Below are 25,437 nucleotides of genomic sequence, written 5' to 3' on the forward strand. Positions count from 1 at the left end.
GTCTCATGTTGATCCACTTCTTCCTCTCCACAGAAGCCCTGGCCACCCCCACACCCCACCAAGAATACTTTAGCCGCTCTCCCTCCACCTCCACCAACCAGCAGTGCCTCCCCTCTCTGAACTTCTCACGGCCCAGCAAGCAGAAGCGATTGTGAAATCTCTCTGGTGTGTCAGGCACCTGCTGCCATTCACTTTCCAATCTCACACTGCTCTTGTCCTGAGACACAACAAGCATGGGATGAGCCGTTTGTGGATCCAGGGTCACCTTCACTGCAGGGACAGAAGGAGCCAGGCCATAAGGGGCAGAGCTCAGCCCTGGGCAGGCTTTCCCCAGCTCGGGGCCAGGAGCTGCCCCACGGGGCAGGAGATGGGGCACCTCTTGGCTCCTGAACATGCCCCAGCAAGGGAAGGAGAAGAACCACAGAGGGCAACCCAGTGCACACCTACCTCTATTATGAGGCAGAAGAGACTTTCTCCATGCTGGAAGGAGGGGGGAGAGCTGGTCACAGCCCATGGCTGGTGCCCAGTGAGTGTGGGCAGGGTGAGGGGCCAGCCCTGGGCTGCTCTGTCCCAGCTGCCCACCCTCCCCTGCACATTGCCTTGTCATAGCCATGGGTCGAAGCACAAGGACACTCACCCAGCTCTGCAGCTTGTTTCTCTGAAAAGGAAAGTGAAAGTAAGGCATGATCAGTGGGGAGAGTTGCTAAGCCCATGTTAGACCCTGAACACATCCCATGACTGGGATAATACAGCCTTGTTCCAAAGTGGGACCAAAAAAATAGTGGTCCAGCCATGAACAATGCTCTTAGTGCAACTGTATAAACACGCACTTGTGCAGCTTCTATCTCAGTGGCACTATAGACATTACCCAAATGAAGAAAGGATTGTTGGAGGATGTTCCGTTCCTGTCCCAGAAGCGTCAGTGCTGAGCAGGGCAGCCCCGCATCTTGCTCCCCGTCCCCACCTTGATCCCCGTTCCTTTCAGCCATCCCGGCCGTGTCCCGTGCCCAGGGCACCCCTAGCCCCAGCACCCCCTGCTCCCCTGTGAGGGGCCAGCCCTGGGCTGCTCTGTCCCAGCTGCCCACCCTCCCCTGAACATCGCCTTGGAGATGTCAGAGCCCAAGCTCTGTGACACTCACCCAGCTCTGCAGCTTGTTCCGCTGGAAAAGGAGGAGAAAAGCAAGGCATGATGAGAGGGGGAGCTGCTCAGCCCCTGGCTGCTGCCATGGAAAGGTGCCAAGTCTTTGGGTTTATTAAGATAGTCTTACCCATCCTTGCATCTTTTCTCACTGGAAAAGGAAAGCAAAAGCAATGCATGATCAGAGAGGATTGCTTCTAATTCCATGACTAATTCCATGGCTAGACCCCAAAACTCTTTGCCCTGGTGAATGAGCACAGACAGTCTTGCTCTCGGACTGGGAGGGACCAGACTAAAAGGGAGCAAGACCTAGCTTTGAGCAAGGCTTGTGCACGTGGAGCAGTAAGGACAGACACTTGTGCAGCTCTCTGCAATGTGCCGTGAAAAGGCAAGTGGAAGTGAATGGGGATGGGTGGAGGACGTCCCTGTCCAGAAGCATCAGTGCTGAGCGGGGCAGCCCCGCAGCTCGCTCCCCGTCCCCACCTTGATCCCTCTTCCTTTCAGCCATCTCGTTTGTGTCCTATGCCCAGGGCAAACCCAGCCCCAGCATTCCCCTCTTCCCTGTAAGGGTCCAACCCTGGGCTGCTCTGTCCCAGCTGCCCACCCTCCCCTGCACTTCACCTCGATGTTGCCCTGGTGCTTAAGGACGGGGACACTCACCCAGCTCTGCAGCTTGTTCCTCTGAAAAGGAAAATAAGAGCAATGCATTGATGAGAGGAATCGGGTTCTTATCAAGTGGCTGCTACAAAGGAATGACCCCCAGTTCCTTCAGTCCTGGGGGTAGAGGGCAGGGAAAGAGAGACTCACCCAGTCTTTCAGCTTTTTCTTCTGGAAAAGCATAAGGAATACATGATCAGAGGGAAAAACTTCTCATCCCATGTCTATACTACAAATTCTTTCAGTTCATGGATGGACACTCACCTATCTCTGCAGCTTGTTGCACTGGAAAAGAAAGAGAAAAGCAATGTACGGTCAGAGGGGAGTATGCCCATGGGAAAACACCAAATGCCTTCTCTTACGGGAATGAGAGAGACTTACCCAGCTCTGCATCCTTTTTGGCTGATATAGAAAAGCAAAAGGAATAAATGGTCAGAGTGGAGAGACTTTCACCCCATTTCTGCTGCCATGGCTAAACCCCAAAATTTACTCTCATGTATGTGTACAGACCACCTTGCTCCCAGACTTGTAGCAACCAGACTAACAAGGACCGAGGCCCAGCTTTTTGCAAGACTTTTAGCAGTAAGGACAGACAGTTGTGCAGCTCACTGCACCGTGCCACCAAAAGATAATGGGAAGTGATTGCACATGGGTGGAGGACGTCCCTGTCCCAGAAGCATAAGGGCAGAGCGGGGCAGCCCCGCAGCTCACTCCCCATCCCCACCTTGATCCCCATTCCTTTCAGCCATCCCGGCCGTGTCCCATGCCCAGGGCAGCCCCAGCCCCAGCACTCCCCACTCCCACCCCAGGCTCCAGCTGCTCCTCCAGCACCCCTGAGCAACCAGCACACAAGCCCGCAGAGCCCACCCAGACCAGGCCCTCCCGCACAGACACCACTTCCCCAGGGGCTGGGGGCAGGGACTGCAAGGACTCACCCAGCTCTCGGCTCTGTGCCGCTGAAAAGCAAAGGCGGAGGAAGAGGTGGTGAGCAGAGCAGCCTGGTTGCTGGGTGGGAACATGTGCAGGGGGGCTGCGCCTTGCCACCAGCCCCACGCTGCAGCCATGCTCCCTGGCCTCCCACCCAAGACCATCCGAAGGCCTTTGGCATCCCCAGGAGAACATTCCCTTCCTCCTCCTACGCACCTCCCTGGGCCAGGGCTCAGCCCCGCTCCACACCCAGGGGGGTCCCTGCAGAACACCTCCCTCCGCTCCATCCCTGCGCTGCCAGCTTACCTTGCTTTCGGAAGAGATAAACACCGAGGCCAATGGACACAGCCAAAAGCACGAGGACCAGAGCCAGAGCCACCATCCAGGGCTGGGCGTTGTGGAAGAAGGGAGCTGAGAAAAGGCACCAGGAAAAGGGCTGCGTTTACATGGCTGGGGTTAAAAGAGCAAGACCCAGACTTCTCCTGGGTCAGGATGAGTGCAGGGGCCAGGAACACCTCACCCTGGCCGTGCCATTTGTACCTGCAATGTGCAGGGATGATTCCCGCTCCTGCTGGAGGCGGCTGCTCCTGACCACGCAGGACAAGGGCCCCTCCACGCTCCCGGTCACGATGATGGCACCTTCGATTTCAAAGAACCCCTCCTGGTCCTGGGAATGTGTCTGGGAGACCGAGGGCAGGTGCTGCCCGCGAGCATCCCTCCACAGCAGCTGCGGCAGCGGGTACCAGCCGGCCGATCGACACAGCACCCGGACGCCTCCGTCCTCGTAGCCCCCCAGGGAGAGGTGGGGGTCAGCGCCTGTGGCTGGGGGAAGAGCATGTAGCTGGGGCTTGATTTGGGGGGGGATTCATTTCAAGGCAAAGACCCCATCTGCTCCCATGCCAGACACAGCCCAGGACAGCAACAGCTCCAGGGGCTCTTTGACTCTGCACACTCACTCTCAACCCAAACAACCCCGGTAGGTGCCAGATCCAGAGAGCAGGGGTGCACAATTCCAGTGTCCCCAAATCACATGGAAAACATAGGTACTGAGCTTCAGCACCTCCAGGCAGCATCTCTGCACCAAGTTGTGCTGGGTCAAGAAGCCCCAAGAATTCCTGACAACGTCTCAGGTCTCTCCCAGCACAGAAAGCAAAAGTAAAGCAGACACCCGGCTGCTCAGAGGACTCTGCAGTTCTCCCTGTGTGCTGTTTGGTCCCATTGCTGACACAGCTGAAGGTGCTGCTCAGCAGCCTGTGCCCAGTGCCCTCTCAATATTATGATTATTGTCTTCAAGGACACCAGTGAAAACTGACAAAACTACCCAGGGAGCTCTCTCCTCAAATATTACCTCCACATCCATGGGCATGCTCCATGCTGTGAATCAGCTCAAACATTCAAAGGACACATAAACTCTGCCCTGGAACCATCACCCCAGCCACTAACCTGACACCTCCAGCTCCACAATGACTTCCTTATAAGCATGACCATCTTCCACAGTGCAGATGTACAGGCCATCATCAGAGGGTCTCAGTCCTGTGATTCTCAAGTCCAGTCTTCCAGCAGAGAGACCATCTCTGGCCAACTCTGTCCTCCCGGCATATGCCCCCATCTGCTCCCCGTACAGGTCCTCTCCATTGCGGTAGTGGTGCACTGTCTCAGAGAACTTCTTCCTAATCCACCTGACCTCCAAGCTGTGAGCATCGCGTTGAGGGGACAAGTGGCAGGGCAGCACGACATCCTGCCCCACGGTGGCAGTGACAGGGTGTCCTGGTCCCACCACTCTGAGCTGGGCTGGTGTGAGAAACAATGTTATGTTTTTGCAGTAGGGAATTAATTTTCTGTATTTTAAGGTGTAGTCATAATAAGGAGAAATGCTAAGTAGATAAGTGGACCTTAGAAGGCGTCACTGTTCCAAAATAAGGTAGAAGCTTGAGGAAAACAGGATGAGCAGTGTGAGAACAGGAAAACAATGATCACAAGTTCTCAAAATATAAGAAAGGAGAAATTAAAGCATTGAAAAAAAAAAAAAAAAAAGAAAGAAAGAAAAATTATACAAATTTGGTATAGAGGAGTATCAATTTGCTTGTGAAGCTGTAGTACTCATCCAAAGAGGAAACAGGGGAGGTGATCAGGTGTTGGGTAATGGGGAAAAAAATGTTATGATTTGTTTACTAAAATGTGCTCCTGATTGACAGGACCGTTGCAATTGTGAATAAAATATCTTCACAGAAGATCCAGTCTGAAGAAAATTATTTGAGATGTTTCTCACACTGGGCAATGGAGAAGGGCACAGAGAGGAGGTAAGATTTTGCCATCGTAAATTTAGGGGCAGTGAGTGACAAAGGGCGAGCTGTGTGTGAGTTGGTGCATGCTGCGTCCCCCGTGTCCCATGGGAAAACACCCGGGAAACAGGAGAGGGAGAGGGAGGACGTGCAGGAGAAGGAGGTGTGCTGGGAGTGGGAGCCCTCTCTGCAGCATTTGGGCGGGTGAAGGAGACAGCGAAAGGGCAGGCAAGGCAGCAGCCATATTGCGTGAAAGAACCAAAGTGAAAGTGAAACCCAGCAGGGACCGAGCTGTGGGCTCGGGTCCCCGCTTTCCCACAGCCGCTCCGCCGTCCCACAGCATCAAGTCTGCATGCACAGGGGGGAGAGCCCCCAGCAGTCTCTCAGGGTCCTACCTGAGCCCAGGTGGAGGAGGAGCAGAGTGGCGAGGGAAGTCAGGAGGCCCCTGGCATGGCCGGTGAGGCTGGGGTGGCTGCAGCCCCAGGGGAGACCCATCGGAGAGAGAAGTCCCCCAGGGGGCAGGTAGCCCCCCAGGGGTTTTTCTCCAAGCCAAGATAGATGTCCTTCTCAGCACTCAGCAGAGCTGCAGAAAGTACAAGGCTCCGCCCAACTTTCCCAACCTTTGCCCAGTTCCTGGCTGCAATAACCCTCCTGGAGCAGCTCTGCCCCTGGGGCAATGTCTGGGGAGCTCTGCCAGGCTGGCACCACCATCCCATTGCAGCTGGGTGCCCAGTTCATAGCCTCTATCAAGTACGAGGTGCTTGATGCCAGCAGGGTCCTCTCCAGACCTCCAGGGAAAGCCACTGGCTAAGGTCGTTCCTCTCCACGCATGCAAGGAGGAATCAAACTGTGAGCAATGGGAAAATGTGGAGAGATGGCAGTGACGGGTTGAGCAGGATCGGAGGCTGCAGGGAATGGGGCACAGCTGGGTGCCGAGCCCAGAGCTGCCACCTTTGCCCAGGGTGCCGAAGGTAAAATGCCAGTGCCTCTCCCGGCTCCAGTAAAGCAGGCATTGCAGAAGTTTGGCTTAGATGGGCAGGGACCTTCTTCTTCTAGAGCTTAGGTGGATAAGGAAAGTTCCTGTTTGCTAGAAGGGAAGTCAGGCACTATGAAAGGACTACAGAGGTACTGTTTGACTTTGTAGGGAGAAAATTAATATGGCCAATGCTCAATTTGAGTTGAAGCTGGACAGTACTGTGAGGGGAAATAAAATGCTTATTTTTTTTTTTTTATTTTTTTTATTTTTATTTTATTTAAACTCTCTTAAAAGTGAAAGTAGGATGAGAGAAAGCATTGGTCTGTTACTTGATGGGAATGGTCAGACAGGGTCATTGACTTCACAGAGATGTTTAATGCTTTCTTTGCCTTCAACACTGATGCTGGGCTGTGGGACCCCACGTGCCCTGAGCTGGAGGACAGTGACTGCAGGAACGATATAGTCCCAACAAACCCCGAATTTGTGTGGGATTTGCTGCTCCAGATGAATGCATACAAGACTATAGGGCCTGATGGGATTCATCCCAGAGTACTAAGAGAACTGGCTGAAGGCATACATCTTCCCCTCTAGGCCCTTCACCATCTCTGTGGCACTTCTCTGGACACTCTCCAATAGTTTCACGTCCTTCTTGTGCTGTGGTGCCCAGAACTGCACAGAGTCCTCGAGGTGAGGCTGCAGAGTGCAGAGCATAGCAGTTCAATTACTTCCCTTGACTAGCAATGCCGTGCTCGATGCACCCCAGGATACGGTTGGCCCTCCTGGCTGCTAGGGCACACTGCTGGCTGATGTTCAGCTTGCTGTCAGCCACAACCCCCAGATCCCTCTCTGCAGGGTTGCTGTCCAGAGTCTCGTTGTCCAGTCTATACGTATACGCAGGGTTGCCCCATCCCAGGTGCAGGACCCGTCAATTGCTTTTGTTTAAACTTCATGCAGTTGGTGATTGCCCAGCTCTCCAGTCTGTCCAGATCTCTCTGAAAGGTCTTTTCACCCTCAGCCGAGTGCACAACTCCTCCCATGGGATGCCGTCCTTCCCAAACTGATCCTACATGGGCTTCCCACAGGCAGCAGCTCTCAAGCAATTGCCCAAGTATGGGTCTGTAGTATGAGATACATCTGTCAGGAGCAAACTGTTCCAATCTGGGTCCCCCACGGGTGGCAGCTCCCCCCAGACCTCCTGATCCTGAGTGGGCTCCTCTCCACAGGCTGTGGCTCCAGCCTGGGGCCTGCTTCTGCGGGGGCTCTCCATGGGCTGCAGCCTCCTCCAGGCCCCATGCACCTGCTCCACCAGGGGATCCTCCATGGGCTGCAGCGTAGAGATCTGCTCCACCTGTACTCCCGCTCCATCCACTAATCGCCCCAGTCCCCTAACGTCCCGTTTGATAGCCTTCAGGCTTCTCTCTTCAATGTCATCACTGCCAGCCTGGACTATCAAAAGAGCATAGCAGTCCTGAGGCGTGGAGTCGACTTCCTCACCCTAGGCATCCTCCTGGCTACACTGATAGCCCTGAACCTCTCCACCTCCTCCTTGAGTTCTGCCACCAGGCGGACCGGGTCATCGACCTGCTCGCACCTCACGCACACGCAGTCTCTCTGCCTCCCGCAGATGGGAGCAAGAGGCTCAGACGCTCCCTGCACCCAGAGACCTGAACTGGTGCATTTTTGAGCGGGCAGTCAGTCTGGGTGTGTACAGACTTGCTAGAGAGAGCACTGTGCCTGGTGAAGACCATTGGAGCCTAGCTAGCGGTAGACCGCCGTTAGAGGAGTGGTTCATATGGTTTGGGCGGGAATGCTCTGCCCTCCCTGCTCACCCTGACTGCATGAACTGCCTGCCTCTGCCTTCTGATGCGCCATGCCCTGTTAGCCCTCCCGGATTGCTGCGTTCCTGGTTGTTGCGCTCCCCAGGGGCAGCTTTTGAACTGCCAAGGAGGGGTCCCTGCAGGCTCTGCCTACGTGCCGTCAGCGTACGTCGTGAGGGCTGCCGGGTCCTGGCGGCACCCTCAAGTGGGCTCGATGCCAGAAAAAAATAGCCCTGCCTGTGGGATCCCCTGCTCCGCTGCAGAAAGAATCTGCAATGGAGCTGATCGCCTTGGCAAGATCTTGCACCGGGCATTGCATGGGGGTGTTGCAGAGCACTCCGCATGAGGACGTCACAGGGGGATGTTGCATGGAGCACTGCACAGTGCATTGCATTGCCCTTTGCAAGGGGATGTTGCACAGAGCAATGCCTCTTGCAGGGTGTGGCACGGGGGCGTTGCACAAGGCATCGCATGAGGATGTCGCACGAGACAACGCATGGGACAATGCCTAGAGCTTTGCACGGGAGTGTTGCATGGGAGTGTTGCACGGAACATTGCGTGGGGACATTTCACAGGGCAGGGAAAAGGGGCTCGCCCACCACTGACCCCATCCCCATCCCTGCTCCAGCGCAGCCCCAAGTCTGCAATCACCCCTGCGGAGACAGGGAATGCCCGTGTGCCCGTCCGCCTCAGCTGCCACATCTGGGGCTTCTACCCCCCCGAAGTGACCGTCATCTGGCTGCATAACGGGGACATCGTGGAGCACGACGACTACAACCCCATCTCCGCCATCCCCAACGGCGACTGGAGCTACCAGACGCAGGTGTCCCTGCTGGTGGCCCCGGTGGCAGGTGACACCTACACGTGCTCGGTGCAGCACGTCAGCCTGCAGGAGCCTCTCCTGGAGGACTGGAGTGAGTGGAGATGCACAGGACCGCAGCTGGAGGCCGGCGGTCTTGGCTCCTTGCTGCCACTCACCCGGCCGTGTCCCCACAGGTCCTGGACTGATGCCGGAGGTGATGATACTGGTGGCGGTGGCCACCGTGCTGATGGTGCTGGGACTTGGCTTATTTCTCGCCGGCGTCTACCGCTTCAGGGCCAGGCCTCCCGCCCCGGGTGAGTGTCCGGGGAGAGCCGGGGCCGTGGTCAAGGGTGACAAGGACTCTGCTCACTCCTCTTCTCCCCCCCACAGGTTACACTCCCCTCCCTGGAGACAACTACCCCGCAGGTAACGGTGTCCCCATCCCCATCCCCATCGTGGAGGGGCGAATCACCCCATCTCTCACCCTGTGTGTCCCCCCCTTCCCCAGACAGCATCTGAGGACCCCCAGACGGACACCTCCCAGCACAGGCGGCTCCCGGTTGGCCTCATTTCAGACCCAGTGTCGTGGTGCTGACAATAAAGATGCTCCACAAGCCCCGCTGGTGTCTCTGCAGTGTTCTGGGGAGAGGGCAGAGGCTCACACACTCCTACGGTGTGTCACCAAGAGGAGCGGGTGTGTGGGGGCCATGGCATGGGACCCCAAAGGGCCAAGCGTGCCCTGGGGTGCCTCAGGCACGGCACTGCTGGCCGGCCGAGGGAAGGGATCGTCCCGCTCTGCTCGGCCTGCTGCGGCCTCGCCTCGAGCACTGCGTGCAGCTGTGGGCACCGCAGCAGACGAAGGGCGTGAAACTGAGCGAGAGCCTCCAAGGGAGGGCTACGAGGACGGCGAAGGCTCTGCAGAGCAAGGCGTGTGAGGAGACGGTGTGCTGCAAGACGCCTTCCCAGGCAGCAAGGCCTCAGGACACAAAGCACCCAGGAAATGCCACTGCCAGACTCCATCTTCCTGTACAAAACTGTATTTGCCACAGTCCTGCTGCTGTTGGGCCTTGATGTGCTCCAGAGGAAGGAACAAAGAGCCCCCACAGGCTGGCCCCACTGCCCATCATTTCTGTGCTGCTCCTGCACAACCAAGGAGAGGTGATGTTGGAGTGTCTGGAGAAGGGCTGGAGCTCCCCAGGGCTGGGGAGAGGATCTTGGCTGTGCTGTTCCTCAGGCACATCTGAATTCCCTCTGTCTCCAGACAGAACCAGGGGTGGATGCTCTCCCCATTGAAGGAGGCTTCTGTGAAAGTGAAGATCTCGACCCCATTGTCAGCGTTGATAAAAGACACCTGCCCCTGGGTACAGTCCAGACAGACCCAGATCCTCGTGGGGATAGGGGACAGGGACAAGGGGGTGCGAGGCCATGTGAGAGATGTGAGCTGCCCCTCATAGTACTGCAGAGCCCAGATCCCTTCTTCAGGTCTCATGTTGATCCACTTCTTTCTCTCCATAGAAGCCCTGGCCACCCCCACAGCCCACTGTGAATCCTTTAGCCGCTCTCCCTCCACCTCCACCAACCAGCAGTGCCTCCCCTCTCTGAACTCCTCACGGCCCAGCACACAGCACCAACAGTCAAATCTCTTTGGTGTGTCAGGCACCTGCTGCCATTTACTTTCCCGTCTCACACTGCTCTTGTCCTGAGACACAACAAGCCGGGGATGAGCCGTGTGTGGATCCAGGGTCACCTTCACTGCAGGGACAGAAGGAGCCAGGTCATCAGGGGCAGAGCTCAGCCCTGGGCAGGCTTTCCCCAGCTCAGGGCCAGGAGCTGCCCCACGGGGCAGGAGATGGGGCACCTCTTGGCTCCTCAACGTGGCCCAGCAGTCGCAGGAGAAGCACCTCAGAGGGCAACCCAGTACACACCTACCTGTATTATGAGACATCAGAAACCTTCTCCATGCTGTAAGGAGAGGGGAGAGCTGGTCACAGCCCACGGCTGTTGCCCAGTAGGTGTGGGCAGGGTGAGGGGCCAGCCCTGGGCTGCTCTGTTCCAGCTGCCCACCCTCATCTGCACATCGCTTTGGTGTTGCCCTTGGGTATGAACACCGGGAGACTTACCCAGCTCTGCAGCTTGTTTCTCTACAAATGAAAGAGAAATGGAAAACATGAGAAGAAGGCACAGTGTCTGATTCCATACCTCTCACTATGATTCCATTTTTTTGTTGTATTTTCTGTTTGGAGAGTGAGACTTACCCAGCTCTGCAGCTTGTTTCTCTGAAAAGGAAAGCGAAAGTAATGTATGATGGATATGAAAGTAATGCATGAGGGGAGAGTTGCTTAGCCCGTGGTAGACCCAGAATACATCCCATGACAAGGAAAAATACAGCCATGATCAGAGGTGGGACTAGAGAAATAGTCATTGTGGTCCAGCTTTGTACAATGCTCTTGTAAGCAGAACTGTAAGGACAAACCCTTGTGCAACTTTCACCTTTGTGCCACTGAAGACATTACGGAAGTTAATAAAGGATTGCTGGAGAATGTCCGTCTCCCGAAAGCATCAGTGCTGAGTGGGGCAGCCCCGCAGCTCGCTCCCCGTCCCCACCTTGATCCCCGTTCCTTTCAGCCATCCCGGCCGTGTCCCATGCCCAGGGCAGCCCCAGCCCCAGCACTCCCCACTCCCACCCCAGGCTCCAGCTGCTCCTCCAGCACCCCCGAGCCACCACCACAAAAGCCCCCAGAGCCCACCCAGACCAGGCCCTCCCGCACAGACACCACTTCCCCAGGGACTGCAAGGACTCACCCAGCTCTTGGCTCTGTGCCGCTGAAAAGCAAAGGCGGAGGAAGAGGTGGTGAGCAGAGCAGCTTGGTTGCTGGGTGGGAACATGTGCAGGGGGGCTGCGCCTTGCCACCAGCCCCACGCTGCAGCCATGCTCCCTGGCCTCCCAGCCAAGGCCCCTTGCTCCAGACCCAGGGGGGTCCCTGCAGAACACCTCCCTCCGCTCCATTCTTGCACTGCCAACTTACTTTTCTTTACAAAGAGATAAACACCGAGGCCAATGGACACAGCCAAAAGCACCAGGACCAGAGCCAGAGCCACCTTCCAGGGCTGGGCGTTGTGGAAGAAGGCAGCTGAGAAAAGGCACCAAGAAAAGGGCTGTGTTTCCATGCCCGCAGGTGGAAGAGCAAGACCCAGACTTCTCCTGGGTCGGGACAAGTGCGGGGGCCAGGAACACCTCATCCTGGCTGTGCCATTTGTACCTGCAATGTGCAGGGAAAATTCCCTCTCCTGGTGGAGACGGCTGTTCCTGACCACGCAGGACAGGGGCCCCTCCACGCTCCCGGTCACGATGACAGCGCCTTCGATTTCAAAGAGCCCCTCCTGGTCCTGGGAATGTGTCTGGGGGTCCGAGGGCAGGTGCTGCCCGCGAGCATCCCTCCACAGCAGCTGCGGCAGCGGGTACCAGCCGGCCGATTGACACAGCACCCGGACGCCTCCGTCCTCGTAGCCCCCCAGGGAGAGGTGGGGGTCAGCGCCTGTGGCTGGGGGAAGAACGCGTGGCTGGGGCTTGACTTGGGGAGGGATTCATTTCAAGGCAAAGACCCCATCTGCTCCCATGCCAGACACAGCCCAGAGCAGTCACGGTCCAAGGGCCTCAGGGACTGGGTGCTGCATGGAGCCACCATGATCCTAAACTATCGTGGCTCACGCCGGACCAAGAGAGCAGGGCTGCTCAAAGCCAGTGGCTCCAAATTACCCTGTAAAGCCAGGTGCCGAGCTTCAGCACGTCCAGGCCGTGTCTCTGCACCAAGCCGTGCTGGTTAAAGAAGCCCCAAGACTTCCTGACAATGACTCAGATTTCCCCAGCACATAATGCCAACATAAAACAGACGTCCGGCTGCTCAGAGGACTCTGTGATTCTCCCTGTGTGCTGTTTGGTCCCATTGCTGACACAGCTGAAGGTGCTGCTCAGCAGCCGTTGCCCAGTGCCCTCACAATATTATGATTATTGTCTTCAAAGACACCAGTGAAAACTGACAAAACTCTCCAGGCAGCTTTCTCCCCAAATATTACCTCCACATCCATGGGCATGCCTCATGCTGTGAAACAGCTGAAACATTCAAAGGACACGTAAACTCTCCCATGGAACCATCACCCCAGCCACTAACCTGACACCTCCAGCTTCACAATGGCTTCAGCATAAGCATCAGCATCTTCCACAGTGCAGAAGTACTGGCCATCATCTGAGGGTCTCAGTCCTGTGATTCGCAAGTCCAGGATTCCAGCAGAGAGACCATCTCTGAGCAACTCTGTCCTCCTGGCATATGCCCCCATCTGCTCCCCGTACAGGTCCTCTCCATTGTGGTAGTGGTGCACTGTCTCAGAGATACTGTCCCGGATCCACCTGACCTCCAAGGTGCGAGCATCGCGTTGAGGGGACAAGTGGCAGGACAGCACGACATCCTGCCCCACGGTGGCAGTGAGAGGGTGTCCTGGTCCCACCACTCTGAGCTGGGCTGGTGTGAGAAACAATGTTGTGTTTTTGCAGTAGAGAATTATTTTTCTGTATTTTAAGGTGTAGTCATAATAACGAGAAATGCTAAGTAGATAAGTGGACCGTAGAAGGCCTCACTATTCCAAAATAAGGTAGAAGCTTGAGAAAAACAGGATGAGCAGTGTGAGAACAGGAGAACAAAGATCACAAGTTCACAAAATATAAGAAAGGAGAAATTAAAGCATTGAAAAAAAAATTATACATATACGGCATAGAGGAGTGTCGAGTAGCTTGTGAACCTGTAGTACTCAGCAAATGAGGAAACAGGGGAGGTGATCAGGCGTTGGATAATGGGTAAAAAAACATTAGGATTTGTTTACTAAAATGTGCTCCTGATTGGCAGGACCGTTGCAATTGTGAATAAAAGAGCTTCACAGAAGATCCAGTCTGAAGAAAATTATTTGAGATGTTTCTCACACTGGGCAATGGAGAAGGGCACAGAGAGGAGGTAAGATTTTGCCATTGTAAATTTAGGGGCAGTGAGTGACAAAGGGCGGGAGTTGGTGTGTGAGTTGGTGCGTGCTGTGTCCCCTGGGTGCCATGGGAAAACACCGGGGAAACAGGAGAGGGAGAGGGAGGACGTGCAGGAGAAGGAGGTGTGCTGGGAGTGGGAGCCCTCTCTGCTGAATTCGGGTGGGGGAAGGAGACACAGAAAGGGCAGGCAAGGCAGCAGCCATATTGTGTGAAAGAACCAAAGTGAAAGTGAAACCCAGCACGGGCGAGCTGTGGGCTCGGGTCCCCCCTTTCCCATGGTCGCTCCCCTGTCCCGCAGCAGCAAGTCTGCATGCACAGGGGGGAGAGCCCCCAGCAGCCCCGCAGGATCCTACCTGAGCCCAGGTGGAGGAGGAGCAGAGTGATGAAGAAAGTCAGAAGGCCCCTGGCATGGCCATTGAGGCTGGGGAGGCCGCAGCCCCAGGGGAGCCCCATCGGAGAGAGGTCCCCCAGGGGGCAGGTGGCCCCCAGGGGTTCTTCTCCAAGCCAAGATAGATGTCCTTCTCAGAACTCAGCAGAGCTGCAGAAAATACAAGGCTCCACCCAGCTTTCCCAACCTTTGCCCAGTTCCTGGCTGCAATAACCCTCCTAGAGCAACTCTGCCCCTGGGGCAATGTCTGGGGACCTCTGCAGGGCTGGTACCACCATCCCATTGCAGCTGGGTGCCCAGTCCGCTGCCTTTAGCAAGCACGAGGTGCTTGACGCCAGTGGGGGCATCTCCAGACCTCTGGGGAAAGCCACTGGCTATGTTCGTTCATCTCCATGCATGCAAGGAGGAATCAAACTGTGAGCAATGGGAAAACGTGGAGAGATGGCAGTGAAGAGCTGAGCAGAATTGGAGGCTGCAGGGAACGGGGCACAGCTGGGTTGCGGAGCCCAGAGCTGCCACCCTTTGCCCAGGGTGCTGAAGGCAAAATGCCAGTGCCTCTCCCATCTCCAGCAAAGCAGCCATGGCAGAAGTTTGGCTCAGATGGGCAGGGACCTTCTTCTAGATCTTAGGTGGATAAGGAAAGTTTCTTGTTTGCTGGAGGCGAGGTCAGTCAATATGGAAGGACTACAGAGGTAGTCCCGCTCCATCCACTAACTGCCCCAGTCCCCTAACGTCCCGTTTGATAGCCTTCAGGCTTCTCTTTTCAATGTCATCACTGCCAGCCTGGACTATCAAAAGAGGATAGCAGTCCTGAGGTGTGGAGTCGACTTCCTCACCCTAGGCATCCTCCTGGCTACACTTTCTACCTCTTCCTCAGCTCCCGGTCCCTCGAGCTCCAGGGCCTCAAACCTGTTGTGGAAGGGCACCTGGGAAGGTGGGGCTTGTATGGGGTGGCAATGCCTGCAATGTCGAGCAGGGACCTGTCTCCATTCCTCCTCAACTCCTAGGTCCCCTCCCTCTGCCCAACAGTGACAGGGGAGGGGGTCCACCCCCATTTGGGGTGTCTCACCCCGGTACCTCTCCTTCAGGCCCTGCAAGGAGTTCCCCACCACTCTATCTCCCGCTCACACTCCCTGATAGCCCTCAACCTCTCCACCTCCTCCTTGAGTTCTGCCACCACGCGGACCTGGTCATCCACCTGCTCTCACCTCACGCACACACAGTCTCTCTGCCTCCTGCAGATGGCAGCAAGAGGCTCAGACACTCCCTGCATCCAGAGACCTGAACTGGTGCATTTTTGAGCGGGCGGTCAGTCTGGGTGTGCACAGACTTGCTAGAGAGAGCACTGTGCCTGGTGGAGACCATTGGAGCCTAGCTAGAGATAGACCACAGTTAGAGGAGTTGTTTGTATGGGCGGGGGGGGGGGGAACACTCTGCCCTCCCTGCTTGCCCTGCCTGCACGAATTACCTGCCACTCCCTTCTGATGCACCATGCCCTGTTTGCCCACCCCGGTCGCTGTGTTCCTGGTCGTTGTGATCCCCGGGGGCAACTTTTGAAAGGCCGAGGAGGGGGCCCTGCTGGTTCTGCCAACACCTCGTCAGCCTCCGTGGTGAGGGCTGCTGGGTACTGGTGGCTCCCTAAAGTGGACCCGATGCCAGAAAAACATAGCCCTGCCTGTGGGATCCCCTGCTCCACTGCAGAAAGAGTCTGCCCTGGAGCTGATCGCCTCAGCAAGATTTTGCACCGGGCATTGCATGGGGATGTTGTACAGGGGTGTTGTAGAGCATGTTGCAAGGAGATGTTGCACCGGGCATTGCATGGGGCTGTTGCAGAGCACACTGCGTGACGACGTGACAGGGGGATGTTGCACGCAGCACTGCACAGTGCATTGCATTGCCCTTTGCAAGGGGATGTTGCACAGAGCAATGCCTCTTGCAGGGTGTGGCACGGGGGAATTGCACAGGGCATCGCATGAGGATGTCGCATGAGACAACGCATGGGACAATGCCTAGAGCTTTGCACGGGAGTGTTGCATGGGAGTGTTGCACGGAACATTGCGTGGGGACGTTGCACAGGGCAGGGAAAAGGGGCTCACCCACCACTGACCCCATCCCCACCCCTGCTCCAGCACAGCCCCAAGTCCGCATCATCCCCGCAGAGACAGAATCACACAGAATCACAGAATTTCTAGGTTGGAAGAGACCTCAAGATCATCGAGTCCAACCTCTGACCTAACGCTAACAGTCCCCACTAAACCATATCCCTAAGCTCCACATCTAAACATCTTTTAAAGACTTCCAGGGATGATGACTCCACCACTTCCCTGGGCAGCCTGTTCCAATGTCTAACAACCCTTTCGGTAAAGAAGTTCTTCCTAACATCCAGCCTAAAACTCCCCTGGTGCAACTTAAGCCCATTCCCCCTTGCCCTGTCACCAGGCACGTGGGAGAACAGGCCAACCCCCACCTCTCTACAGACTCCTTTAAGGTATCTGTAAAGAGCAATAAGGTCACCCCTGAGCCTCCTTTTCTCCAGGCTGAACAAGCCCAGCTCCCTCAGCCGCTCCTCGTAGGACTTGTTCTCCAGGCCCCTCACCAGCTTCGTTGCCCTTCTCTGGACCTGCTCAAGCACCTCGATGTCCTTCTTGTAGCGAGGGGCCCAAAACTGAACACAGTACTCGAGGTGCGGCCTCACCAGAGCCGAGTACAGGGGGACGATCACCTCCCTAGCCCTGCTGGTAACACGGTTTCTTATGCAAGCCAGGATGCTGTTGGCCTTTTTGGCCACCTGACGGGGAACGCCCGTGTGCCCCTCTGCCTCAGCTGCCACATCTGGGGCTTCTACCCCCCCGAGGTGACCGTCATCTGGCTGCACAATGGGAACATCCTGCAGCCCGACGACTACATCCCCATAACCACCATCCCCAATGGCAACTGGAGCTACCAGACGCGGGTGTCCCTGCTGGTGGCCCCGGTGGCAGGCGACACCTACACGTGCTCGGTGCAGCACGTCAGCCTGCAGGAGCCTCTCCTGGAGGACTGGAGTGAGTGGAGAGGCACAGGAAAGCACCTGGAGGCCGGCGGTCTTGGCTCCTTGCTGCCACTCACCCGGCCGTGTCCCCACAGGTCCCGGACTGATGCCGGAGGTGATGATACTGGTGGCGGTGGCCACCGTGCTGATGGTGCTGGGACTTGGCTTCTTTCTCGCTGGCATCTACTGCTTCAGGGCCAGGCCTCCCGCCCCGGGTGAGTGGCCGCGGAGAGCCGGGGCGGTGGTCAAGGGTGACAAGGACTCTGCTCACTCCTCTTCTTCCCCTCACAGGTTACACTCCCCTCCCTGGAGACAACTACCCCGCAGGTAACGCTGTCCCCATCCCCGTCCCCATCGGCAAGGGATGAATCATCCCATCTCTCTCCCTGTGTGTCCCCCCCTTCCCCAGGCAGCATCTGAGGACACCCAGACAGACACCTCCTGGCACCGGTGGCTCCTGGTTGGCCCCATCTCAGACCCAATGATGTGGTGCTGACAATAAAGATGCTCCACAAGCCCCGCTAGGGGTCTCTGCAGAGTTCTGGGCACAGGGCAGAGGCTCACACACTCCTACGTTGTCTCACTAAGAGGAGCGGGTGTGTGGGGGCCATGGCATGGGACCCCAAAAGGCCAAGCGTGCCCTGGGGTGCCTCAGGCACAGCACTGCTGGCCCGCCGAGGGAAGGGATCGTCCCGCTCTACTCAGCCTGCTGCGGCCTCACCTCGAGCCCTGCGTGCAGCTGTGGGCACCGCAGCAGACGAAGGGCGTGAAACTGTGCAAGAGCCTCCAAGGGAGGGCTACGAGGATGGCGAAGGCTCTGCAGGGCAAGGCATGTGAGGAGCGGCTGAAGACGCTTGGCTTGTTGAGCCCATAGCAGAGGAGACTCAGGGGAGGCCTCATGGTGGCCCACGGCTTCCTGATGAGGGGAGTGGAGGGGCAGGCACTGGTCTCTGCTCTCTGGGGCCAGTGACAGAGCCAGAGAAAATGGCATGGAGCTGCTTCAGGGGAGGCTCAGGCCAGCTGTTCAGAAACTATTTATTTCCTGAGAGGGTGCTCAGACGCTGGAACAGGCTCCCAAGGGACGTAGCCATGTCCCTGAGCCTGCTGCAGCTGAAGCAGTGTTTGCAGAAGGCTGTTTGAGAGAGGGTCTGATTTTTGGGTTGGCCACTGTGGAGTCTTGAGATGGACTCGATGGTCCCGTTGGGTCCCTACCAACTCGGGCTATTCTGTCATTCTGTGATCTTGGGCTTTAGGCTGAGGAGACCTGCTCCCTCTGCTTGAAGGACTTCCAAGAGATGCCCCAGTGTGGGGACAGCCTCTGCAGAGCCTGTGTGACGGGAGGCTGCAAGCCCTTTGGGTGCCCCCCTGGGCAGCACAATGACCCAGATGGGACAAGGGGGTCCCAGGCTCCAGCTGAGGAAATGGGAGCAGCTGGAATTTAAATTGCTCCTGGCTCTGACTCCCAGGACCAACACCAAGGACAGGTCTGCTGCCAGACGCCTTCCCAGGCAGCAAAGCCTCAGGACACAAAGCACCCAAGAAATGCCACTGCCAGACTCCATCTTCCTGTGCAAAGCTTTATTTGCCACAGTCCTGCTGTTGCTGGGCCTTGATGTGCTCCAGAGGAGGGAACAAAGAGCCCCCACAGGCTGCTCATGCTCAGCACCAGGCACAGAGCAAGGATCAACCCCAACCTAGGAGGCAAAGGTAGCCTGCAATGGCCATCAGCATATGGTGACCACATCCCTTGCCCTGGGGTCTGCAAGCAGTGCAAGCAGAGGGGAGAGGAGCGTGGAGAGCTGCTGCAGCCCCTGTGCTGCCCGCTGGGGCTCAGAGGCAGGGTGAGACCCGTGGGTGCCAGCAGGGCTTGTGCCCCAGCACAGGAGCCCTGTGCAGGGCAGAGCCCAGGGGCTGCAAGGGGCCTGGTCCCTGCTTGCAGCATCCCAGCCCTCCTCCAGCAGCAGGGAGGAACACAGGGCAGCCCCTGGCCCCACTGCCCCTCATTCCTGTGGTGCTCCTGCAGGATGAAGGAGAGGTGATGCAGGAGTGTCTGGAGAAGGGCAGGAGGTTCCCAGGGCTGGGGACGGTGTCTTGGGGGTGCTGTCCCTCAGGCACAGCTGAATTCCCTCCGTCCTCAGCCAGAACCAGGGGCGGATGCTCTCCCCATTGAAGGAGGCTGCTGTGAAAGTGAAGATCTGAACCCCATTGTCAGCATTGATAAAAGACACCTGCCCCTGGGTACAGTCCAGACAGACCCAGATCCTCGTGGGGACAGGGGAGAGAGACAAGGGGGTGGGAGGAGTTGTTAGAGACTTGAGCTTCCCCTCACTGTACTGCACAGCCCAGATCCCTTCTTCAGGGCTCATGTTGATCTTCCCCTTCCTCTCCACAGAGGCCCTGGCCACCCCCACAGCCCACCAAGAATCCTTTAGCCGCTCTCCTTCCACCTCCACCAACCAGCAGTGCCTCCCCTCTCTGAACTCCTCATGGCCCAGCACGCAGCACCGGTACTCAAATCTCTCTGGTTTGTCAGAAACCTGCCGTGTGCTATCGCATTTCACACTGCTCTTGTCCTTAAACACCACAAGCAGGGGATGAGCTGTGCCTGGATCCAGGGTCACGTTCACTGCAGGGACAGAAGGAGCCAGGCCATCAGGGGCAGAACTCAGCCCTGGGCAGGCTTTCCCCAGCTCGGGGCCAGGAGCTGCCCCACGGGGCAGGAGATGGGGCACCTCTTGGCTCCTGAACATGCCCCACCAGGGGCAGGAGAAGCACCGCAGAGGGAACCCAGCGCACACCTACCTCTATTATGAGGCAGCAGAGACCTTCTCCATGCTGGAAGGAGAGGGGAGAGCTGGTCACAGCCCATGGCTGTTGCCCAGTGGGTGTGGGCAGGGTGAGGGTCCAGCCCTGGGCTGCTCTGTCCCAGCTGCCCACCCTCCCCTGCACATAGCCTTGGAGATGTCAGAGCCCAAGCTCTGTGACACTCACCCAGCTCTGCAGCTTGTTCCGCTGGAAAAGGAAGAGAAAAGCAAGGCATGATGAGAGGGGGAGTTGGTCAGCCCATGGCTGTTGCCATGGAAAGGTGCCAACTCTTTGGGTTCATTAAGATAGTCTTACCCATCCTTGCATCTTTTCTCACTGGAAAAGGAAAGCAAAAGCAATGCATGATCAGAGAGGAGTGCTTCAAATTCCATGACTAATTCCATGGCTAGACCCCAAAATTCTTTGCCCTGGTGAATGGGCACAGACAGTCTTGCTCTCAGACTGGGAGGGACCAGACTAACAGGGAGCAAGACCCAGCTTTGAGCAAGACTTGAGCACGTGGAGCAGTAAGGACAGACACTTGTGCAGCTCTCTGCACTGTGCCACGAAAAGGCAACTGGAAGTGAATGGGGACGGGTGGAGGACGTCCCTGTCCAGAAGCATCAGTGCAGAGCGGGGCAGCCCCGCAGCTCGCTCCCAGTCCCCACGTTGATCCCTGTTCTTTTCAGCCATCCCGGCCGTGTCCCATGCCCAGGGCAGCCCCAGCCCCAGCACCCCCCGCTCCCCTGTGAGGGTCCAGCTCTGGGCTGCTCTGTCCCAGCTGCCCACCCTTCCCTGCACATCGCCTTTGTGTTGCCCTGGGGCTCAAGGACAGGGGCACTCACCCAGCTCTGCAGCTTGTTCCTCTGAAAAGGAAAATAAGAGCAATGCATTGATGAGAGGAATCGGGTTCTTATCACGTGGCTGCTACAAAGGAATGACCCGAGTTCCTTCAGTCCTTGGGGGAGGTGGCAGGGAAAGAGAGACTCACCCAGTCTTTCAGCTTTTTCTTCTGGAAAAGCATAAGGAATACATGATCAGAGGGAAAAACTTCTCATCCCATGTCTATACCACAAATTCTTTCAGTTCATGGATGGACACTCACCTATCTCTGCAGCTTGTTGCACTGGAAAAGAAAGAGAAAAGCAATGTACGGTCAGAGGGGAATATGCCCATGGAAAGACACCAAATGAATTCTCCTTGGGGAAGGAGACTTCCCCAGCTTTGCATCCTTTTTGGCAGCTATAGAAAAGCAAAAGGAACGAATGGTCAGAGTGGAGAGACTTTCACCACATTGCTAATTCCATGGGTAGACCCCAATTATTTTTGCTCTTGAGCATGTGCACAGACCAAGTTCCTCCCAGACTTGTAGTAACCAGACTAACAAAGACTGAGGCCTATCTTCTTGCAAGACTTGTAGCATTAAGGACAGACACTTGTGCAGCTCTCTGCACCATGGCACCAAAACACAAGGGGAAGTGAATGGGGATGGGTGGAGGACGTCCCTGTCGCAGAAGCATCAGTGCAGAGTGGGGCAGCCCCGCAGCTCGCTCCCCGTCCCCGCCTTGATCCCCGTTCCTTTCAGCCATCCCGGCCGTGACCTGTGCCCAGGTCACCCCCAGCCCCAGCACTCCCCACTCCCACCCCAGGCTCCAGCTGCTCCTCCAGGACCCCTGAGCACCAGCACACAAGCCCCCAGAGCCCACCCAGACCAGGCCCTCCCACAGGGACACCACCAGTTCCCAGGGGCTGGGGGCAGGGACTGCAAGGACTCACCCAGCTCTCGGCTCTGTGCCGCTGAAAAGCAAAGGCGGAGGAAGAGGTGGTGAGCAGAGCAGCCTGGTTGCTGGGTGGGAACATGTGCAGGGGGGCTGCGCCTTGCCACCAGCCCCACGCTGCAGCCATGCTCCCTGGCCTCCCACCCAAGGCCCCTTGCTGCAGACCCAGGGGGGTCCCTGCAGAACACCTCCATCTGCTCCATCCCTGCGCTGCCAGCTTACCTTGCTTTCGAAAGAGATAAACACCGAGGCCAATGGACACAGCCAAAAGCACGAGGACCAGAGCCAGAGCCACCTTCCAGGGCTGGGCGTTGTGGAAGAAGGGAGCTAAGAAAAGGCAACAGGAAAAGGGCTGTGTTTCAGTGCCTGGGATTAGAAAAGGAAGACCCAGACTTCTCCTGGGTTGGGACAAGTGCAGGGGCCAGGAACACCTCACCCTGGCTGTGCCATTTGTACCTGCGATGTGCAGGGAAAATTCCCTCTCCTGCTGGAGGCGGCTGTTCCTGACCATGCAGGACAAGGGCCCCTCCACGCTCCCGGTCACGATGACGGCACCTTCGATTTCAAAGAGCCCCTCCTGGTCCTGGGAATGTGTCGGGGGGTTCGAGGGCAGGTGCTGCCCGCGAGCATCCCTCCACAGCAGCTGCGGCAGCGGGTACCAGCCGGCCGATTGACACAGCACCCGGACGCCTCCGGCCTCGTAGCCCCCCAGGGAGAGGTGGGGGTCAGCGCCTGTGGCTGGGGGAAGAACGCGTGGCTGGGGCTTGACTTGGGGAGGGATTCATTTCAAGGCAAAGACCCCATCTGCTCCCCTGACGTACACATCCCAGAGCAATCACGGTCCATGGGACTCTTTGGACTGGGTGCTCAAAGGAGCCACCATCATCCTAAAGTATCCTGGCTTGTGCAGGACCCAGATAGCAGGGCTGCACAAAGCCAGTGACCCCAAATCACACAGAAAACCCAGGTGTCAAGCTTCAGCACATCCAGGAAGTGTCTCTGCACCACGCCGTGCTGGTTCAAGAAGACCATGAGACTTCTTGACGAAGTCTCAGGTCTTCCCCAGCACAGAAAGTAAAAGCAAAGCAGATGTCCGGCTGCTCAGAGGACTCTGCGATTCTCCCTGTGTGCTGTTTGGTCCCATTGCTGACACAGCTGATTGTGCTGCTCAGCAGCCTGTGCCCAGTGCCCTCACAATATTATGATTACATTCTTCAAAGGCACCAGTGAAAACTGACAAAACCCTCCAGGAAGCTCTCTCCCCAAATATTACCTCCACATGCATGGGCATGCTCCATGTTGTGAAACAGCTGAAACATTCAAAGGACACGTAAACTCTGCCCTGGCAGCACCATTCCAGCCACTAACCTGACACCTCCAGCTCCACAATGGCTTCAGCATAAGCATGACCATCTCCCACAGTGCAGACGTACAGGCCATCATCAGAGGGTCTCAGCCCCGTGATTTTCAAGTCCAGGCTTCCAGCAGAGAGACCATCTCTGAGCAACTCTGTCCTCCCGGCATATGCCCCCATCTGCTCCCCATACAGGTCCTCTCCATTGTGGTAGTGGTGCACTGTCTCAGAGATATGGTCCCGGATCCACCTGACCTCCAAAGTGCGAGCATCGCGTTGAGGGGACAAGTGGCAGGGCAGCACGACATCCTGCCCCACGGTGGCAGTGACAGAGTGTCCTGGTCCCACCACTGTGAGCTGGGCTGGGCAATGGAGAAGGGCACAGAGAGGAGGTGAGATTTTGCCATTGTAAATGTAGGGTCAGTGAGTGACAAAGGGCGAGCTGTGCGTAAGTTGGTGTGTGCTGTGTCCCCCGTGTCCCATGGGAAACCACCAGAGAAACAGGAGAGGGAGAGGGAGGATGTGCAGGAGAAGGAGGTGTGCTGGGAGTGGGAGCCCTCTCTGCAGCATTTGGGCAGGAGAAGAAGAGCCAGAAAGGGCAGCCAAGGCAGCACCCGTATTGTGTGAAAGAAGCAAAAAGAAAGGAAAACCAATGGGGGCTGAGGTATGGGCTCTGGTACCCCCTACCCCACAGCTCCTCCCGTGTCCTGCAGCAGCAAGTCTGCCAGGCCCAGAGGGGAGAGCCCCCAACAGCCTGCAGAATCCTACCTGAGCCCAGCCGGAGGAGGAGCAGAGTGACGAGGGAAGTCAGGAGGCCCCTGGCATAGCTGGTGAGGCTAGGTCGGCCGCAGCCCGAGGGGAGCCCCATCTGAGAGAGAGGTCCCCCAGGAGGCAGGTAGCCCCCCCCAGTCAACCACCACCCCCAGATCCCTCTCTGCAGGGTTGCTCTCCAGCGTCTCATCCCGTAGTCTCCACGTATAGCCAGGGTTGCCCCATCCCAGGTGCAGGACCCGACAATTGTCTTTGTTAAACTTCCTGCAGTTGGTGATTGCCCAGCTCTCCAGTCTGTCCAGATCTCCCTGCAAGGCCTCTCCACCTTCAGCCGAGTCAGCAGCTCTCTGACAACTTCTACTGTATGGGTCTGTAGTGTGGGGTACATCTGTCAGGAGCAAACTGTTCCAATCTGGGTCCCCCACGGGTGGCAGCTCCCCCCAGACCTCCTAATCCTGTGGGGGCTCCACTCCACGGGCTGCGGCTCCAGCCTGGGGCCTGCTTCTGCGGGGGCTCTCCATGGGCTGCAGCCTCCTCCAGGCCCCTTCCACCTCCTGCACCAGGGCTCCTCCATGGGCTGCAGCGTGGAGATCTGCTCCACCTGTACTCCCGCTCCATCCACTAACCTCCCCAGTACCCTAATGTCCTGTTTATGATAGCCTTCAGGCTTCTCTCTTCAATGTCATCACTGCCAGCCTGGACTATCAAAAGAAGATAGCAGTCCTGAGGCGTGGAGTCGACTTCCTCACCCTAGGCATCCTCCTGGCTACACTGATAGCCCTGAACCTCTCCACCTCCTCCTTGAGTTCTGCCACCAGGCGGACCGGGTCATCCACCTGCTCGCACCTCACGCACACAGAGTCTCTCTGCCTCCCGCAGATGGCAGCAAGAGGCTCAGACGCTCCCTGCACCCAGAGACGTGAACTGGTGCATTTTTGAGCGGGCAGTCAGTCTGGGTGTGTACAGACTTGCTAGAGAGAGCACTGTGCCTGGTGGAGACCATTGGAGCCTAGCTAGAGGTAGACCGCTGTTAGAGGAGGTGTTCGTATGGTTTGGGTGGGAATGCTCTGCCCTCCCTGCTCACCCTGACTGCATGAACTGCCTGCCTCTGCCTTCTGATGCGCCATGCCCTGTTAGCCCTCCCGGATTGCTGCGTTCCTGGTTGTTGCGCTCCCCGGGGGCAGCTTTTGAACTGCCAAGGAGGGGGCCCTGCTGGCTCTGCCTACGTGTCGTCAGCGTACGTCGTGAGGGCTGCCGGGTCCTGGCGGCACCCTCAAGTGGGCTTGATGCCAGAAAAAAATAGCCCTGCCTGTGGGATCCCCTGCTCCGCTGCAGAAAGAATCTGCAATGGAGCTGATCGCCTTGGCAAGATCTTGCACCGGGCATTGCATGGGGCTGTTGCAGAGCACTCTGCATGAGGACGTCACAGGGGGATGTTGCATGGAGCACTGCACAGTGCATTGCATTGCCCTTTGCAAGGGGATGTTGAACAGAGCAATGCCTCTTGCAGGGTGTGGCACAGGGGCGTTACACAGGGCATGGCATGGGGATGTCGCACGTGACATTGCATGGGAGAATGACTAGAGATTTGCATGGGAGCGTTGCACAGGAGCCTTGCACGGAACATTGCGTGGGGACATTGCACAGAGCAGGGAAAAGGGGCTCACCCACCACTGACCCCA

At 57.1% G+C, this 25,437-nt stretch overlaps 6 protein-coding genes across 6 annotated transcripts in view; 3 read left to right on the top strand and 3 right to left on the bottom strand.

The window, feature by feature from the left end:
• The window catches only part of LOC309889171 (HLA class II histocompatibility antigen, DM beta chain-like), a 56,240-nt gene that overhangs the window by 3,472 nt on the left and 27,331 nt on the right, over positions 1-25,437 (top strand). The window lies entirely within an intron of this gene.
• On the bottom strand, positions 1,805-23,882 carry LOC309889166 (butyrophilin subfamily 3 member A2-like). The gene is made up of 8 exons (XM_082781915.1): positions 23,753-23,882; positions 4,166-4,513; positions 3,263-3,544; positions 3,029-3,133; positions 2,731-2,751; positions 2,177-2,197; positions 2,060-2,080; positions 1,805-1,966 (listed from the first exon to the last, which is right to left on the bottom strand). Exons 1-8 carry the CDS (start codon positions 23,850-23,852, stop codon positions 1,881-1,883), a joined length of 984 nt encoding a protein of 327 aa, XP_082638041.1. The 5' UTR covers positions 23,853-23,882; the 3' UTR covers positions 1,805-1,880.
• Positions 5,000-9,118, top strand: LOC309889217 (HLA class II histocompatibility antigen, DM beta chain-like; the record flags this gene model as incomplete). Its single annotated transcript, XM_082781978.1, has 7 exons — positions 5,000-5,022; positions 7,605-7,671; positions 7,904-8,002; positions 8,426-8,711; positions 8,794-8,913; positions 8,990-9,025; positions 9,108-9,118. 7 exons carry the CDS (start codon positions 5,000-5,002, stop codon positions 9,116-9,118), a joined length of 642 nt encoding a protein of 213 aa, XP_082638104.1.
• On the bottom strand, positions 9,723-14,081 carry LOC309889218 (butyrophilin subfamily 1 member A1-like; the record flags this gene model as incomplete). The annotated part of the gene is made up of 5 exons (XM_082781979.1): positions 9,723-10,351; positions 11,626-11,730; positions 11,860-12,141; positions 12,769-13,116; positions 13,982-14,081. 5 exons carry the CDS (start codon positions 14,079-14,081, stop codon positions 9,723-9,725), a joined length of 1,464 nt encoding a protein of 487 aa, XP_082638105.1.
• LOC309889219 (HLA class II histocompatibility antigen, DM beta chain-like) lies at positions 14,260-17,467 on the top strand (the record flags this gene model as incomplete). Its single annotated transcript, XM_082781980.1, has 5 exons — positions 14,260-14,432; positions 16,777-17,060; positions 17,143-17,262; positions 17,339-17,374; positions 17,457-17,467. The coding sequence occupies 5 exons, from the start codon at positions 14,260-14,262 to the stop codon at positions 17,465-17,467; spliced, it is 624 nt and encodes a 207-aa protein (XP_082638106.1).
• Positions 22,003-23,467, bottom strand: LOC309889220 (butyrophilin subfamily 3 member A2-like; the record flags this gene model as incomplete). The annotated part of the gene is made up of 4 exons (XM_082781981.1): positions 22,003-22,028; positions 22,087-22,368; positions 22,999-23,346; positions 23,449-23,467. 4 exons carry the CDS (start codon positions 23,465-23,467, stop codon positions 22,003-22,005), a joined length of 675 nt encoding a protein of 224 aa, XP_082638107.1.

This window comes from Aythya marila (assembly GCF_965140915.1).
Source record: "Aythya marila genome assembly, chromosome: 33".
In the NCBI taxonomy this organism is placed as follows: domain Eukaryota; kingdom Metazoa; phylum Chordata; class Aves; order Anseriformes; family Anatidae; genus Aythya; species Aythya marila.